Here is a 15,087-nt window from a genome sequence, read left to right as displayed (position 1 = left end):
AGGTGTGTGAAATCACCGCTTCACGGGCTATTTCTGCATCCGCGCTTAGCCCCCAGCAAGCACAGTCCAAGTGCAGGTAGCCACCCGAGGGAAGGGAGCTCCCCCGGGTGTTGTTTGCCGTGGGCTCGCAGCGTGCCCGGGTGGCCTGTCCTGCCCGGACCCGGCCGGGCGGCTGAGAGGCGGGGGGTGGTTTGCAGGAGGGCTCACGAGAAACTCCCCCATCGGGCTCCAGACTTTGTTCCTTTGCCACATCCACAAGGCCACTGAACTTGCAGAGAGTTTGGCTCTTTACGTGCAACTGCAAACTCTCTGGACAAACCACCAACGGTGTTTTTAAAGCAGATGGAACGACCAGCTCTGATGCAGCAGCTTCTTCCCTCCTCTCTTGCTGATGCCTGAGCGCTTGTTGCGGATGCGATTCAGTCACCCAGGAGCCTGCCGGGCTCCCCAGGCCCACCAGCCCCCTCCTTGCCTCGCTCCGCTCTGAGGCAGCAGCTGGGCACAAACCCGACCCCCCGCTTCTGCAAACTGGACCCAGCCCCATCATTGTTTGTGTTTACTTCTGTATTTCGAGGCCTGAAGTTCCTGTCTGGGGAATAAATGGATCTGTAGGGGAGCCAGCGGAGTGCTGGTTTTGCAGAGAGCTGCGAGGCTGCTGGGTCCTGCGTGCTCGATGCCCGTGCTGGGTCAACAGCCCCTTGCACCCTGCCGGGCTTGCAGCCTCCCAGAAAGTTTTATTGCTGTTTGCACAACCTCTCATGCTGCGGTAGGTGCGGCTTTTATGGTCTGGCTGTGTCATGACTCTTGCATGTCCGTGAATGGTGAGAGGGGGAAGACAAAAACAGCAATGAGAGCTGTGTGCCGCTGAACAGCTGTGGCTGGTCTGGTGGCTGCTGGCCCTGGTTGCTTTTTGCCGGACCTGGCTGTAGGAGAAGGGACTTTCTGGCTGCACAGGTGTTGGAAATCGGTTGCTCTTCCTGAAAACGCTGGCCAAAAAAAGTCCTTCCCTCTGCCATGGGTGCTCATGCTTTTAATTTCCAGCATGGGCGCTGCGGGGAGCAGAGAGGTGTTTCCCGCTCCAGTGTCAGCGTGCAAAGCACCCGGGTCCTGACAGCCCTCACCAGGTATGTGATGCCACCACCCTGGGCACTGTGTGATCCACAGCCACAGAGATGGAAGTTCCAGCAGGGCCTGTAGCTCATCTTTTAGGGGTGACAGGGTGCCTCTGCGAGTGGATGGGGAGAAACGCTGATTTTATAAAAAAAAAAAAAGCAATGTCTGCCATTTCCAGGCCTTGTTTCTATGGGAACAGGACATCAGAAGAGCAGAAATGCAGCGAGTGCTCTAAAATAACTGCCAGCTCCCAGGAGCACATGGCCTTTGCTTGGCTTGCCTGGCCCTTTCCGCTGAGACAGGGGCTGGGGACGGCTGGCTCCCGGCGATGAGGCGGAGTGGAAGTGGGTCAGGAGGTGGGATGCTGTGGCCTTGATCCCTGCCGATCCTCAGCCTGTCCTCATCTAAATCCACCGGCGGGAGACCTCCGGTCCAGGCTGGCAGCTGGTGCAGCCACCACGTTATCTGGCACAGCTCAGTGCCGTGCTTGGCAGCACAGCAGGGGCTGGTGGTGCCGGCCGGGTGGCAAGGACCTGTCTGGCTTCCACCCGTCTGGGTTGCAGGCAGGCAGGCAGGAGGGTCTCCTTGCTCACCACTAACCTCCCTGGGGATGGCCAGGGAGAATCCATGCTCGCGTATTTCGGAGACTCTTCCTCCCGCCGCGGTCGGGTGCGGAGAGCAGGGTATTCCCAGCAAGGGGGAGAGGAACTGGGTTGTTCTCCCAGAAGCTGGTGGTGGTCATCTCTTTCTTCCCCCAGATGTTTTTTGGTGCCTTTTGCTGGGAAAGTCAGTCTTGTCTCAGGTCAGGCAGGAGAGCATCTCTGGAGGGGACAGCCCAACCTGCCGCCATGCGAGTAGGCAAGTGCATCACGGGGTGTCCTCCTGCAAGGTACGAGCGGTGCTCTGAGGTTGTCTTGAACCGGCTGTGCACAGCCCTCCTTTCCTGCCAAAAGTGGTCCTGGACATGGGCAAGGGGGTGGGTGGGGACCCTGCCTGAACTGCCTGTGGTCACGGGCATCTCGGGGCTGATCCAGGCAGCACCTTCCAAAAAAGGTTTTCCCTTTTGGATTGAAAAATATCATTTCTGTGGATACCCAGAGCCTGGAAAATCATTTTTGTTCTCAAATCTAGTAAGAGTAGCCCTGTTGTAACTGAGCTGCTTCCTTCTCTCATGCTCCAGCGAGTGAAAGGTCCAGTACAGGTTTTCTTGGAACACTTAAAAGCTTGGAAAAAATTTATTGACAATAATGAAGTTTTCTGACTTTGTGTAGTGTTTGTGTTACCCAAGAGCTGCTTGACATTTTCTCAGCAATGTACCGGCCTCGATGGCAGCCATAAGACCCGTGTGGGCGGTCAGGGGGGGCAGCTTGCGTTTGAGGGTGCGGCAGGACGAGTAGCCAGGAGAGATGCGGGAGCAGGAGGTGGGATCTCTGCAAAGGCAGCAGCCTTCTCCAGCCTGACCTGTCGTGTTTGTCGTCTTTAAAACAAGTGAAAAGTTTGATTCCCTTGATTTGCTCTGGATTCCCTTCGATTGACTGCGTGAGGAAGGTTTCTGCTCCTCAGGAGGCTCGTTTGGAGGTGTGTTGGATCCTGCTGCGGGCAGTGCATGGGGCTGGGGGTTCCTATGGCAGACTGGTGGCATTTCTGCCAGGGATGTGTGTACCTGAGGCCAGCTGGAGACGCGGCGCTTTGTGATGAGCTTGAAGGTGTTTAAGCTGAAATCTAGCAGCAGACACCTTTGCAAAGTCCCCTTTGCTGTTCCTTCCCTGCTTGCTACCCGGGGCAGGTGTCTGACAGGCTTTTCTGGGCTGCAGGAGTGGACCTCTTCTGCTTTTTTTTCTGTCCAGAGCAGGATGCTCGAGCACAGATGTCCCTTGCTGTTGCAGGAATCTGACTTCTGTGCATGGAGTGGCAAAAAGAAGGTGTGGGGAGGTTTTTCTCTCTTTCTTTTTTTTTTTCTCTAAGAACGCACCTGGGTTTTGGGTTGGGAATGGGAAGGTGCATGCCAAGCCAGGAGAACATTTCTGGAGGGCTCAAGGAGCTGGTGGCATAGGGCAGGCTAGGTAGATGGATTCTTGTTGCTTTGTCCGCAGACCTACGTGGATTTTAGCTTGCTCTTGCTGCAGCTCAGTTGCTCCCAGCTGTCAGTGCTCTGCTCGCAAAGTTCATTTACCAGTCACTGGTCTGCGAGTGAAGGTTGGGCAGGCTGGGTTGCCAACCTCCCTTCTCCTCTTGCTGCGACACCCTAAACTCCCTGCTGAGGTTTGTGGGTGCCAGCTGCATCCAAGGAGCCAATACTGTCCTGACCGGGGCTGGAAAATGTGCTGTTGAGCATCTCCAGGGGGGTTGCTGGTAGGTAATGTGTCCGTCCTTGTCTCTGCAGTGGCTTTCGGTGCTGCCAGGCTTTGGAGCACAGGCTCTCGGAGATGACCCTGGCAGCTGCCCGCTCGTGGAAGGTGCGGCAGGGCTGATGGGCGCTGCTGTGACCCAGGCTGGCCCCGTTGCTGCGGGAAGAGGGGGTTTGCCGTGCTCAGAGGCTGAGGGGCTGCTTGGCTGGGGGCTGCCCGGCATCCAGCAGTGTGGGCAGGCGGCTCTGCTTGTGCCAGGGCTCCCCTTCGCTGTGCTGCACTTCTGGGTGAGTTGCTGCACGCGTGCAATCACAGCCTGTCTCCTGGTGGGACAGCGACGCTTCATCACGAAATGCCGCTGCAGAGACAAAAACAACTTGGAGGGATGGCAGATGCTTCCCAAGAGGGGGAGGACGTGGGTGTATCGACCTCAAGTGCCGACCTTCCGTTCTGCTTCCCTGCCCTTTTCTCATCCTTGCCTCTCCAAGAAGTTTCTGCTGGGAAAGCACTGTTAACATTGCAAACCCAACCCTTCACGTTGCAGGAGGCGGAGGCACAACTTGAAATCTTCACCAGTCCCAAAATAATGGGCTGCAAGGAGTTTGGTGGCCTTCCTCAGGCTGGTGTTTGTGGTTCTGTAACCCTGTGCTCCTACTGCTTAAGGAAAGCTGTCCCCTACCTGCTGCAGCTGAGGGACCCCTGATGCTCGCAGGTTGGGTTTCTGAACAGCGGCCTCCCCCTCTTGCAGCTCGGGTCACACCAACAACCAGGAATGAGTTATGCCAGAAACCACGAGCTCTGGCTCTTACGGGTCAGTAATGACCCTTAGAGAGGGAACACGACAGTTATTTTTCCCCATTTGAGGCCAAGCCAGCTGTGGTGACATCGGGCTGGAAACAGAGAGCTGCCCTGGGGTTGCTGACAGGCGGGATGTGGGATGCTGACCTCTGGCCGCCCGGGACCACGAGCACCCGGCATTCATGGCTCTCTCCTCTCTTCCAGGGTCCTGCGGAGCAACGGTGGCAGCGGTGGTGGTCCCCTTCTGATGGGAGGATGGTTGTTCTCAGGCAGTTTGGGCTGCTGCTCTGGAAGAACTACATCCTGCAGGTGGGCTGGCGCTGCGCTCTTGGGGGGTTGCCTCTGTCACCACTAAATGTGGGTACATCAGAGCTTGCCCAGGGTCTTGATTCTCCAGCAAACCTTCACTGTGGGCCCAGGGCATCTCCTGGAGGAAAACCGATTTATTTGTGCATGTGGTGTTGTAATGCTTTTGTGCTGGGGAGTTAGGAACAGGGCTGTGTGCTCAGTTGTCCCTGTCCCCTCCAGTACGTGCTGTGCCATTCCCCTCCTTCTGCAAGCTGGCTGTGAGTTCAGCTCACCCTTCTCGCGGGGCAGGATAACCCACGCACCCTCCTGTGCGATGGTGGGTTTCTTGAGCTATCCTGTTACACAGCCTCCTCTGGAGGTGCTGATTGCTGCCTGATGCCTCTAAACCCCCCAGGGCCCTTTTTTTTTTTTTCCCCTCTATTACTTTCTGCAGCTTCTGGGGGTCTTAAAAATATTAAACCACCATCGTCCTGGCATCTGCTCCCAGCCCAACTGTCTGCGTGGCAGCTGGCTAATGATGATGGATTTGGGGACCTGGGACCTCCTTGCCCTGCCGACTGGCAGTGTCCTGCCTGCTTCTGCAGCGCCTTTAAGCAGGGTGTGGGCGCTCCTGAGCGGATGCTGTGGCTCCGCTGGGACCTGGAGCCAGCCCTGGCAGAGAGTGACGGAAGAGGAGGGAGCAGAGATCGTTGCAGCCTGGCTTTACACTTTCAATTACCCTTCTGCAGATCAGCACGACGTTGCTTTAAAAATAAACAAAAGGAAGAGGGAAGGGCTGGCTGGGCTGCCTGCACCCAGTCTTCCGGCAGGGCAGGGAGCAGGCAGCAGGGCTTGGATGTGACCGAAGGGACTGGCAGCAGGTCTGATTTGCAGTCAGGAGAGTGCTCCGTGGGTGCGCGTGATGGCCAGTCCTGTGAATCCCCCTTGTACACCCCAGACATGGGCAGGACAATCCCCAATCCCCTCTGCAGGGGAATAGCGTTGTTTTCTGGGTGTGCTCTGGGGTGGGGGCACCTCTCATCCTGTTTTCCAAGGCCACAAGCTGACTCGGATCTACTGTGCCGGAATACAGCCTGGAATGTTTGCTCCCCTCCTCTAAGTTTCCACCAAAAATCATGCTCCTGATGAAGACGCAGAGCTCCCAAGCCATTATCACCCTGGTGTGAAGATGGATGCTGGGACACGTGGCTTGCTCAAAGCTGGGGCAGCCCTGGCCAGGCGGAGGTGGTGATTATGGATGAGCTTCCCCGTCACCTCTGGAATACGGCAGCTTATAGGAGGTGAAAGCCAGCGCTGGTAAATGAGTATTAGCCTGCGAGTTCAGGGAGCCAGGCAACCATTCTGGAGACAGCCCAGGAGACTGAGAGAGGGTTAATATGGTAGTAAATCAGCGGGAGGCAGCTGGTCCGCCAGAGCCACATTATAAAACCATCAGACATCTGCAACAGTCGCTTTTATGAGCGTGGCCTTTGGAAAGCCTTCTTTTTCCCTGCCCACTTGGAGCCGCTGCCTCCTGGCTGCGCTGCTGGGGCTGGTTGCAGCAGTGGCTCCTTGTCCCTGGCTGGGGTGGGAGCAGGCAGCTCCTCCCAGGGGAAACCTGAAGAGCGGTTTTTGGCTTTGGCAGTGGCTGCTGAGAGCCAGGGCAATGCGGGGAGCGGCTGTGTGGCTGTATGCCCCTGTGTCCCCTCCTGAAAAAGCAGCCGAGACCCAATTCACCCCAGCTGCTGCAGGGCAGACTGTCCCCCTTCGCGGGAGATCTGGGCTGCTCTGTGCTCAGGGCTCCATTCCTGCTCCACTGGAAACTCTGCCCACCTTCGCGTACCCCACTTGCTGCTTCCCCCTCCTCTCCCAGTTTAAAAAAATAAAACCTTTTTCCACTCTGCAGAGGGACGGGAGGTGTAACTCCATGGTCAGCACAGCTCAATGCTTGGTGTTTGCGGAGCTGAAGGAGCTTTTGTGGCAGCCGGGGTGCTGCCTCCAGCACGTGGTCGGTGCAGGCAGGAGAGCAGGCAGGCGAGGAGCCCCGAGAGCCGCAGGGTTGTGCCATGCCGTGCCCGCAGCGTGCTCGCCCATCTGCAGGCGTGTTTGGTGCGGCACCGCAGCCCATCGCTGCGCCCGGCTGTGACAGCGGCCTTGGGGCCAGGCAGGAGGCGGTTTAACAACGCCAAGCGTGCGGAGATTTCGGCGAGGAGCTGTGCCAGCAAATAAAAACCGATTGCTGAGACAGCAAAGTTGTGAGAATAAACCTCTTGGTGCTCCTCTTGCCTGGTGGTGTTCCTCTTTCCAGCCCAGTGGAGGGAAGGGTGGAAAACCCCCTGTGTCTTGTAAAGTTCATCTTAGCCAGAGCCCTCAGAAGAGGTTAATGCCATTGCTTCTGCTCTGGGCACCCTGTTCCTCGTGAGCAGCCATGACTCCCTGCACCCAGAGCTGCTCCCTGCTGCCAGGGACATCTCATTAGCTGTCACTGCAGTGATTGAGGTTTGCTGGGCTGGGCTCGGGTGAAGGCAGCTCGGTTTGCAGGAGGAAAAAAGGTGGCTGGGTCCAGATTTCATGCCTCTTACCCAGACCTGCCTGGCTGCTGCTGCTGCAGCTTTGGGGCCTGCCTCCCTCTCCCATCTCCGCCCCAGCGGGGTGATGCAGGTTCCAGCGGGAGCAGCCCAGTGCTCACTGCTCACTTTCTTGGAAGCAAGCGCAACCTTTGCAGTGATTTTTATGAGTATCCAATCCATCGATCAGCAGCGTGTCCTGGCATCTGCAGTAAAACAGATCAGGGGGGTCACGCTGCAGGGACGTGGGTGTGCATGGTGCTGGTTGGGACCGCTGCTCCCCCTGCCCCTCCAGTCAGAGATGACCCCAGTTCCCCTGGAAGAGCAGAGTTTGAAATGCTAATTGACCTGGGTTGGTGGTGGGTGTTAGTAGCTAGTGGGAAGTTTGTAGGAGAGGTAGCCCTGGGCTAAACCACTGGAGGGTCATGCTGCAGCTTGGCTGCCCAAGTGTGTTCACCGGACTCGAGTTCATTGTCCAGTTGTTTGAACCTCAATTAAAAAAACATAAATGAGCCATCGTGTTTAGTGCAGGCAGGCCTTGGGGTGGAGGCTGAGCTCGTGGGTATGTTCTCAGTGCTGTATGGGGGCACCGATGCCTGTAGCCAGAGGGTCTGCGAGGTCCCACCCCAGCCCAGGCTGCAGACCCCACGTCCTGCTCCAAGCTCCGGCAGCAGAAACTTTACTGGCTGCAATAGCTTTGCTACACTATGCTTTACATCCCCCGCTGCTGCTCGTCCCAGCCTTTCATTTAGTTACAGTATTTTTAGCTCCTAGCCCTGTAAGTGTTGGGCAAGGTTGCTGTGCTTTGGCAAAAGCTGTTCTCTTCGTTCTCCCGGCAGCGGCTGGTCCCTGCGGCACGGGAGAGTTGCCTGCAGGAGTGGTTTAGGCAAGGACCGAGTGCTGCCTGCTCCTGGGCAGAGCCCCGTGGCGCAGGGAAAGGGCAAACGACCAGCTCAGCTCATTCAAACCCAGCAGCATGGCAGGGAAGGCTCTAAAGGAGGGTGGTTTGAGATGGAGCAGTGCTTAGGGTAGGGGGCACCTTGGCCAGAAAGTCCTGACAGATGTGGGAACCGGCGCAGCGTTGTTCCTGGGCTCTGGAAAAACCCAGGTTGTGAAACCTTGTGAAATGCAAGAACGCTTCTGCTGCATGACATTTGCATGCCCTGAACCTCGTTACTGTGTTTGATCTACCTTCAGTGTTTACATCTTATTTTTATATCTTTTTATTTCCTGCAGAAACGGCAGATCTTGGTGACAGTCATCGAAATCTGCCTACCGCTGCTCTTTGCCGCCATCCTGATAGCGCTGCGGCACCGGGTACACTCCATCAGCCACCCCAACGCCACCGTCTATCCCCCCGAGTCCGTGGATGATTTGCCGGGCTTCTTCTACCGCCGGCACCCCAGCAACCCCTGGGAGCTGGCTTATGTCCCCTCCAACAGCAGTGCCGTCAGGAGCATTGCTGAGGCGGTGGAGAGAGCTTTACCCATCAGCATCAGAGGTGAGCAGGGGCAGGGGGCCCAGAAATTGGTACAAATTTTTACTCTGATAAATCCTGGGATGCATTGTTTTTATTCAGAACTTCAAGGCGATGGTTTTATTTTTGTTTCGCTAAAACTACAGGATTTTGGTTTGATTTTTGGTTGCACTTTGTTACAGTTTCCATCCAGAAAAATATTGCCCTAAAATAGTTAAAGAAAACGGCTGTCACTTCACTGAGAAAAAGTATTTTTGGAAATCTTGTCACACAGAAAACTTTAGCACTTCATGTTCCAGACTAAAGATAACGTTAGGATTTTCTCTGAAAGGAGAGCTGACTCCTGCTCTCGAGGAGGAGGAATCGTCTGCATGCCCTGTGACGGGTACAGCAGCATCCCATATAAATCCCCCGTCTCTGGCAGCAGCGGTGTTTCCCAGCTCTGGCTGGAGCGCATCCCTCATGACCTGGACGAAAATGATGGTTTTGGTGATGGTTGAGCATCAGCCCGCGTTGAGCTGCCGTGCTCCATGCCTGCATCTCTGGTTTTTTTTCCCCCTCCGCAGCTCAGGGCTTTGCCTCGGAGCGGGACTTTGAGGAGTACGTCAAGTCGGACAACCGCTCGGGCAGCGTGCTGGCCGCTGTCGTGTTCAAGCACCGCTTCCAGCAGAGCACGGCCCCGCTGCCCCTCCAGGTGAGCAGGGCTGGGGGCGGAGGAGGGGGGACAAGGACACCGGAGGGGACGGGGATGGGCGACAGCATCCTCCCACCCTCTGCGATCCCGACTTTGCTCCTGTCTGTCCCACCTGCGACACCCTCGGTGTGCTCCTCAGGTCGACTATGAGCTGCGCTTCAAGTACAGCCCGAGGAACGCGCCGCGGAGCGAGCAGACGGGTCTGAACCCCAACCTGGACCGGGACTGGCACACCAGCTACCTCTTCCCGCTCTTCCAGCTGCCCGGGCCGCGGGAGGCCAAGTTTGCTGATGGGGGAACACCGGGTGAGGGCTGCCTCTCCTCTGCCACGGGCTATTTTGCGGCCAAAGGGATGGGTGTCATTTTCTGTACAGCAACTCAGCTCGTTACGGAGATTCACTGAGCCTCTGAGCTTTTAAATAAACAGTTTAGTTAAAAAAAATTAATTTAATTAAATGAATTTTTAAAAATAATTAATTTAATGTAAATATTTTTAATATTATATTTGTTATTTGTAATATTTACATTTTATCCTGTGACTTCTTGGGCACTGCTGGCCCTTGGGTACCTCTGCTGAGCAGCGTTGGATAAGAATAAATTTTATTTAGGTGATTTTTTTTTTAATTTAACTTGTTTTTTTCCTTTTTTATTTTTAATGGAAAATTTATTTCAGAGTCCAAGCTGCTCCGTGTTTATCATGCTGCTTAAATACTTTAAAAGTAAATAGAGCAATTCTGTGGTTTGAGCGTAGGTTTTTAAGGACAGCCAAACCACTGACGGAGCAGGAGGCAGCAGGGACGTTGCCAGAGCTGGCTTAGGACTTACTTTTTGGGGAGCTTCCTCTGTGGCTGCAAAGGGCTTATTTCCCTCGGTTGGGTTTCGCCTTCCATCATTCAATACCAGTGTCAAGGAAAAGATTGAGAGGCCAAGAAAGTGGGCAAACGGGTTTTGCTCACACAGTGTAAATAAACGTGAGCCTGAGAGGATGATATCTGCTGGTTCAAATGTTCTGTGGCATGGGGTGACCAGGAGCTCAGATCAATTCCCTTGCTACAGTGTTTGTTTATTAAATTAGTTAATGTAAAACATTGTTCGTGATCTCATATTCTTACATTTTCCTTCTCTTGTCTGGTCATTTTAAGCAACTACCTTTCAAAATGCTCTTTTTGGGCTTTGTAAGCAGAATCTGAGTTTCCATTTAAGTAACACATGGCAGAAATCCCACATAAAAATAAACTAGTTGAAAATGAAAAATCTTTCACTGTTTTCTAACACACAAAAACTTAAGCCAAACGTGAGTAACAGGATATATATTCTTCCTCACCAAAACCTGCATAGTATCTTATATTCTCTTGGTTTACAAAAAAAAAGGGGGGGGACCAAATACAAGCTCAGTGACATTGATGGTGGTTAATGATGATGGAGAATCTCCCCCCTAACAAAAATAAAGGCAGGCCTGCAGAAAGGCGACTGAAGTTTAAACTGAGTTTTCCTGCCAGCTGCTTTTATATGATGATCTTGAGAGATTTAAATTGCTGTCATTTAAATCCTCCCCAAGCCCCTCTGTGTCTGCAGGAGTGTGTCGACAGTGATGTTTATTTTGCTTTTCCTACAAGCTCTTTTTTTGTTTCCCATTCTTCTTCCCAAGCAATCCCTCCCTCAAAAGCTGTTTCTCTCCTCGTGCCAACGCCTCCCTCCAAAACCTGGACCTGTCTCTATTCCCCCGTCTCGTTTTTGCCATGCAGGCTATATCCGAGAAGGTTTCCTGGCGGTGCAGCATGCGGTGGACAGAGCCATCATACAGTACCACGCCAACGCCAGCTCCACCAGCTTGCTGGAGAACATCACGGTGGTGGTGCAGCGCTTCCCCTACCCGGCGTACGTCAACGACCTCTTCCTCCTCGCCATCCAGAACCAGCTGCCCCTGCTCCTCATGCTCAGCTTCACCTACACCTCGCTCAACATCGTCCGTGCCGTCGTGCACGAGAAGGAGAAGAAGCTGAAGGTAACGTGAGCAGTGGGACATCTGGGTGCTCCGCTCCCTCTGCGGCATTTCCCAACAGATGCTGCCTTTAAATTAGGAATAAAATCCCCGTCGGGTTTGGAGCCAGCAAGCAGAAGGTGGGGATGGCAGCGGATTAGCAAGCCCCAGGGAGGAATGTCGCTAATCCTGCCGCCGGGATGCGGCTCGGCTCTCCTTGCCGTGCGGCCGAGGCTGCTGGACCGAAGGGCTGGTGTTTCTCTTGGGCTGGAAGGTGGCTTGGAGAGGGGGCAACACGTGTGGATTCCAGAGCTGGGTGGATTCAAGAGTTCAGCATATGGGAAGAGAAATTTTTGTCTTTTGAATGCAGGAACCCCTGCGTCTGTGTTGTGTTTGTGGGGGCGGTTGGGGCTCGGCTGATGCGGTGGTTGCGACAGCAGGGCTGAGTGTGCAGGGCTTGGCTGCCCCGGGTGTCGGGTTGTCCTGCCCTCTGCTCCGCCGTGGGGTGGCCGTGGTGGCCCCGCCGGCATCAGCTGGTCTGGTTTTGGGTTCAGCTCAGCTCTTCGGGGAGATGTTCTCCTGCAGCGGTGGTGGCCAGGGAGGTGGGGGACACCGTGCAATGCTGAAGGCTGTGCAGGACCACCTAGGGCTGCCACCTCCCTCGCTAGTGCTTCAGGGCAAAGCCACCCCCACCACCCCCCTGACCAGGGCTTCCACCTCACCCTGGCCATGCCTAGGAGGTGTGGGTGCAGCTCTGGGTGACGGCGTGACCTCCTCGCAGGAGTACATGCACATGATGGGCCTCAGCAACTGGTTGCACTGGAGCGCCTGGTTCCTCATGTTCTTCCTCTTCCTCCTGGTGTCGGTGTTTTTCGTCACCGTGCTCTTCTGTGTCAAGGTGAGTGTCTTTCCCCAGGCCACCGTTCTGCAGGCCAGAAGCTCTGTGCTGGCAAGGCATGGGGATGACAAGGCTCCTCTGCCGTGGGATGGACTGTCCTGGTGTCTCGGGACTCCTCCACGTGTGTAATGGAGGCTGGAGTTGGCCTTTTCTGGAGCTGGGTGGGCAGCGCTGACCCTCATAGCTGCCTTTCACAGCAGGGGTGACCTCCCCAGGAGGGGGCTGGAGGGTGAGAGCCCCACGGGCACCGGGAAGGCCCAGGCACTCCATGCAGAGCAGGACCACCCTGCTCCCACAGCCCTGCGTGCCCTTGGAGGCACTCAAGCCCTCCTCTCTGCTTGTACCCACACCATGAGAAGCAGGAGGTGGCTGCCCAGATGCTGAGCAAGGTGTCCCCTGCCTCTTAGACCCCACGTCACATAAGGGCAACCTGGATTTCCTCCCTCTGGAGGGGTCTAGGAGGGCCTGGGTGTTCTTGCCCATCTCAGCTTGTCTTTCACCCATGGAAAACATCAGGTCTTGGCTGCCTGCACATGCCTGCAGCCACAGCCAGCTTCAGCAACCGTGGGCGTAATCAGATTTTCTTGGTAGGTAAGCGAACAGGGAGCGGTGCTTACCAACAGTGACCCCACGCTGGTGTTCACCTTCCTTGCAATCTTCTCCATCTCCTCTATCTCCTTCAACTTCATGGTGAGCACCTTCTTCTCAAGAGGTGAGTCCCTTCCTGGCTGCCTCCTTGCGTTGCTGACCTGTGGGGCTGGGGGGGGGGTTATGGTCCTTGTGCTATGAAATCTTTGGTTAATTTGAGTTGGCAAGCAGCTCTCGAGGTCATCGGTCCATCTTGCTCAAAAGCAGGGCCAGCACCAGAGTTATCTGAGGTTGCACAGGGCTCTGTGTTGGAGAACTTGCTTTGACATGCAGAGGGGGGGGCTTTTCTTCCCTTTTTTGGCTGCATTTTCCCCACGGTGTGTGGGAAGGGATGTGAGTACTCTCACTTGCCAAACCAGACAAGCTTATGCATTAGGGCCTCATCTGGCTGTCTTGGCCGCAGGATGCTCTGGTCTGGGATGGGCAGGATGCTTCTGCAGCTGCCCACCACGGGGTCGGGGCCCGGCACTGCTTCTGCCTTGCTGAGGGACATGGGCACGTCCTTGTCCTGCCCCCCTGTAACCACACTTTGTGCAAAAGGCTTGAATCTCCCTGGATGGAAAGCTGGTGAGAAATATTTGGTGGCATCACTGTATTATTGACGTTTTCCCTCCCGCTTTTCCGTTTGCTGGCAGCAAATGTTGCGGCTGCTGCTGGCGGCTTCCTCTACTTTTTCTCCTACATCCCTTACTTCTTCATCTCGCCCCGCTACGACCTGATGTCCCACAGCCAGAAGCTGGCATCCTGCCTCATCTCCAATGTGGCCATGGCCATGGGGGCACAGCTTATAGGCATGTTCGAGGGAAAAGGTGAGCAAGTGCCTCCTGTCCTTCAGGAGAGGAGCCAGCCTTTTTTTGTGGTGGGTTGGGACTGGTTTGCATGTGGTGTGAAGGGTGGAAAGAAGTTAGGGAGAATGACTTTCGGGCTCCTAATGAGAGCAGGAGGGCTAATTGCTGATTGCTCCTGCAGGTCTTACCAGTACCAGGGCTCTGCCCCTCTGAACCCAGCCCCTGGCAGTCTAGGCTGTGCAAAATGCCATCATCGCTTTGATTACCAAACAAATTCTGTTCTAACGGATGGGAATCCACTGCATTTCCTCCTTCCCAATAGATATCTTTAATTTTTGTTAATAAGAATTTGCTGTTGGTTCCAGCAGCAGCCACGCTTTTGCAAAGTGGTGGCACTAAAAAGGCAGCTGCGGTGATGGAGGGGCAATGGCTGGAGAAGACATTGCTTCTTCCCCGGGCAGTTGCTGAGAACGTGATGGAAGAAGCATGATGGGGTGGGGAGCCTTGAGATGTCAGCGTGCTTTCTGCTGCATCTTTTCCCTCCATCTGTAGAAGGGATTGTAGAGCTGTGTGTATGCTCCTCATTACCAAGCAGTGAATTAGGACAGGGGATGCTATCTGACAGTCTTGGAGAACACTTTGTCCTTCTGGGGATGCAGAGGTAAGCAGTGCCCTGTGTGTGTTGCAGGGACTGGCATTCAGTGGAGGGACCTCATGAAGCCCGTGAGCGTGGATGACAACTTTACCTTAGCTCAAGTGCTGGGGATGCTGCTCCTGGACTCAGTGCTCTATGGCGTGGTGGCCTGGTACGTGGAGGCCGTCTTTCCAGGGGAGTACGGCGTGCCTCAGCCGTGGTACTTCTTCTTGACGGTGAGCACTGCTTACGCACCCCTTCCAGTGGGCTTGATGGGCATCGCTTGGGGATGGTCCCCACGTCTGTGCTATGCAGTGGGCTAGACTAATGTACAAGGATGGCACCGTCTGGCCTCCAAAATCAAGGGGTCTGCAGCACGTCCTCCGTAAAGGCTGATGCAGCTGTGGGTTTTTTGTCTTCTTGGCTTTAAATGTTTGTCCCGAAACTTACTGGCGTGCAGGGTGTTAAGTGTCTCTGTGCCCAAGTGAAGGCATTGAAGAGAAGCCCCAGGTGCAAGCAACCAGATCCAGTCATTTGAAACTCCCCGAGCGCTGCCATCTGGGTAGACCTGGGCGATCTGCATCCTGCTGCCAGCCCCCACGTGCTAGTGCCAGGGGATGGGTCGGGACTGTCACCCCGTCAGCTGAGCTGCCTTCGCTCTGCCAAGTCAAATGCTTGGCATCATCTTCAGCAGCTGTAGCTATGGTGGTTACTGCAGCTCAGCTGGCTGCTGAGAATTCATTAAGCCACAGCAACACAATCAGTTTTGATCCTGTGGATGCATCCCTTGTTACTCGATCAGAAGGTTTTTCTCCTCCCCTCTAAATTCCTTATCCCAGCATGGTTTTACTCC

At 55.0% G+C, this 15,087-nt stretch overlaps 1 protein-coding gene across 2 annotated transcripts in view; it reads left to right on the top strand.

Moving 5' to 3' along the window:
• Nucleotides 1–1,325: 1,325 nt before the first annotated feature.
• The window catches only part of ABCA3 (ATP-binding cassette, sub-family A (ABC1), member 3), a 28,166-nt gene continuing 14,404 nt past the window's right edge, over nt 1,326–15,087 (top strand). Inside the window, exons 1-11 of one of the 2 annotated variants that reach the window (XM_010565236.1) lie at nt 1,326–2,002; nt 2,603–2,691; nt 4,464–4,568; nt 8,351–8,615; nt 9,158–9,285; nt 9,425–9,590; nt 11,031–11,290; nt 12,048–12,164; nt 12,756–12,876; nt 13,448–13,621; nt 14,289–14,470. In XM_010565236.1, the coding sequence (XP_010563538.1) occupies nt 4,515–4,568; nt 8,351–8,615; nt 9,158–9,285; nt 9,425–9,590; nt 11,031–11,290; nt 12,048–12,164; nt 12,756–12,876; nt 13,448–13,621; nt 14,289–14,470 (1,467 nt within the window). In that variant the 5' untranslated portion in view covers nt 1,326–2,002; nt 2,603–2,691; nt 4,464–4,514. Of the gene's footprint in view, nt 2,003–2,555; nt 2,692–4,463; nt 4,569–8,350; nt 8,616–9,157; nt 9,286–9,424; nt 9,591–11,030; nt 11,291–12,047; nt 12,165–12,755; nt 12,877–13,447; nt 13,622–14,288; nt 14,471–15,087 lie in introns of those variants that run through there. The other variant, XM_010565237.1, reaches the window with a different exon arrangement.

The sequence above is a fragment of the Haliaeetus leucocephalus genome, unplaced genomic scaffold, assembly GCF_000737465.1.
Source record: "Haliaeetus leucocephalus isolate CR32 unplaced genomic scaffold, Haliaeetus_leucocephalus-4.0 Scaffold188, whole genome shotgun sequence".
NCBI lineage: Eukaryota > Metazoa > Chordata > Aves > Accipitriformes > Accipitridae > Haliaeetus > Haliaeetus leucocephalus.
Note: the sequence above shows the minus strand (reverse complement) of the source record. Positions and strands in the feature narration are given on the sequence as shown.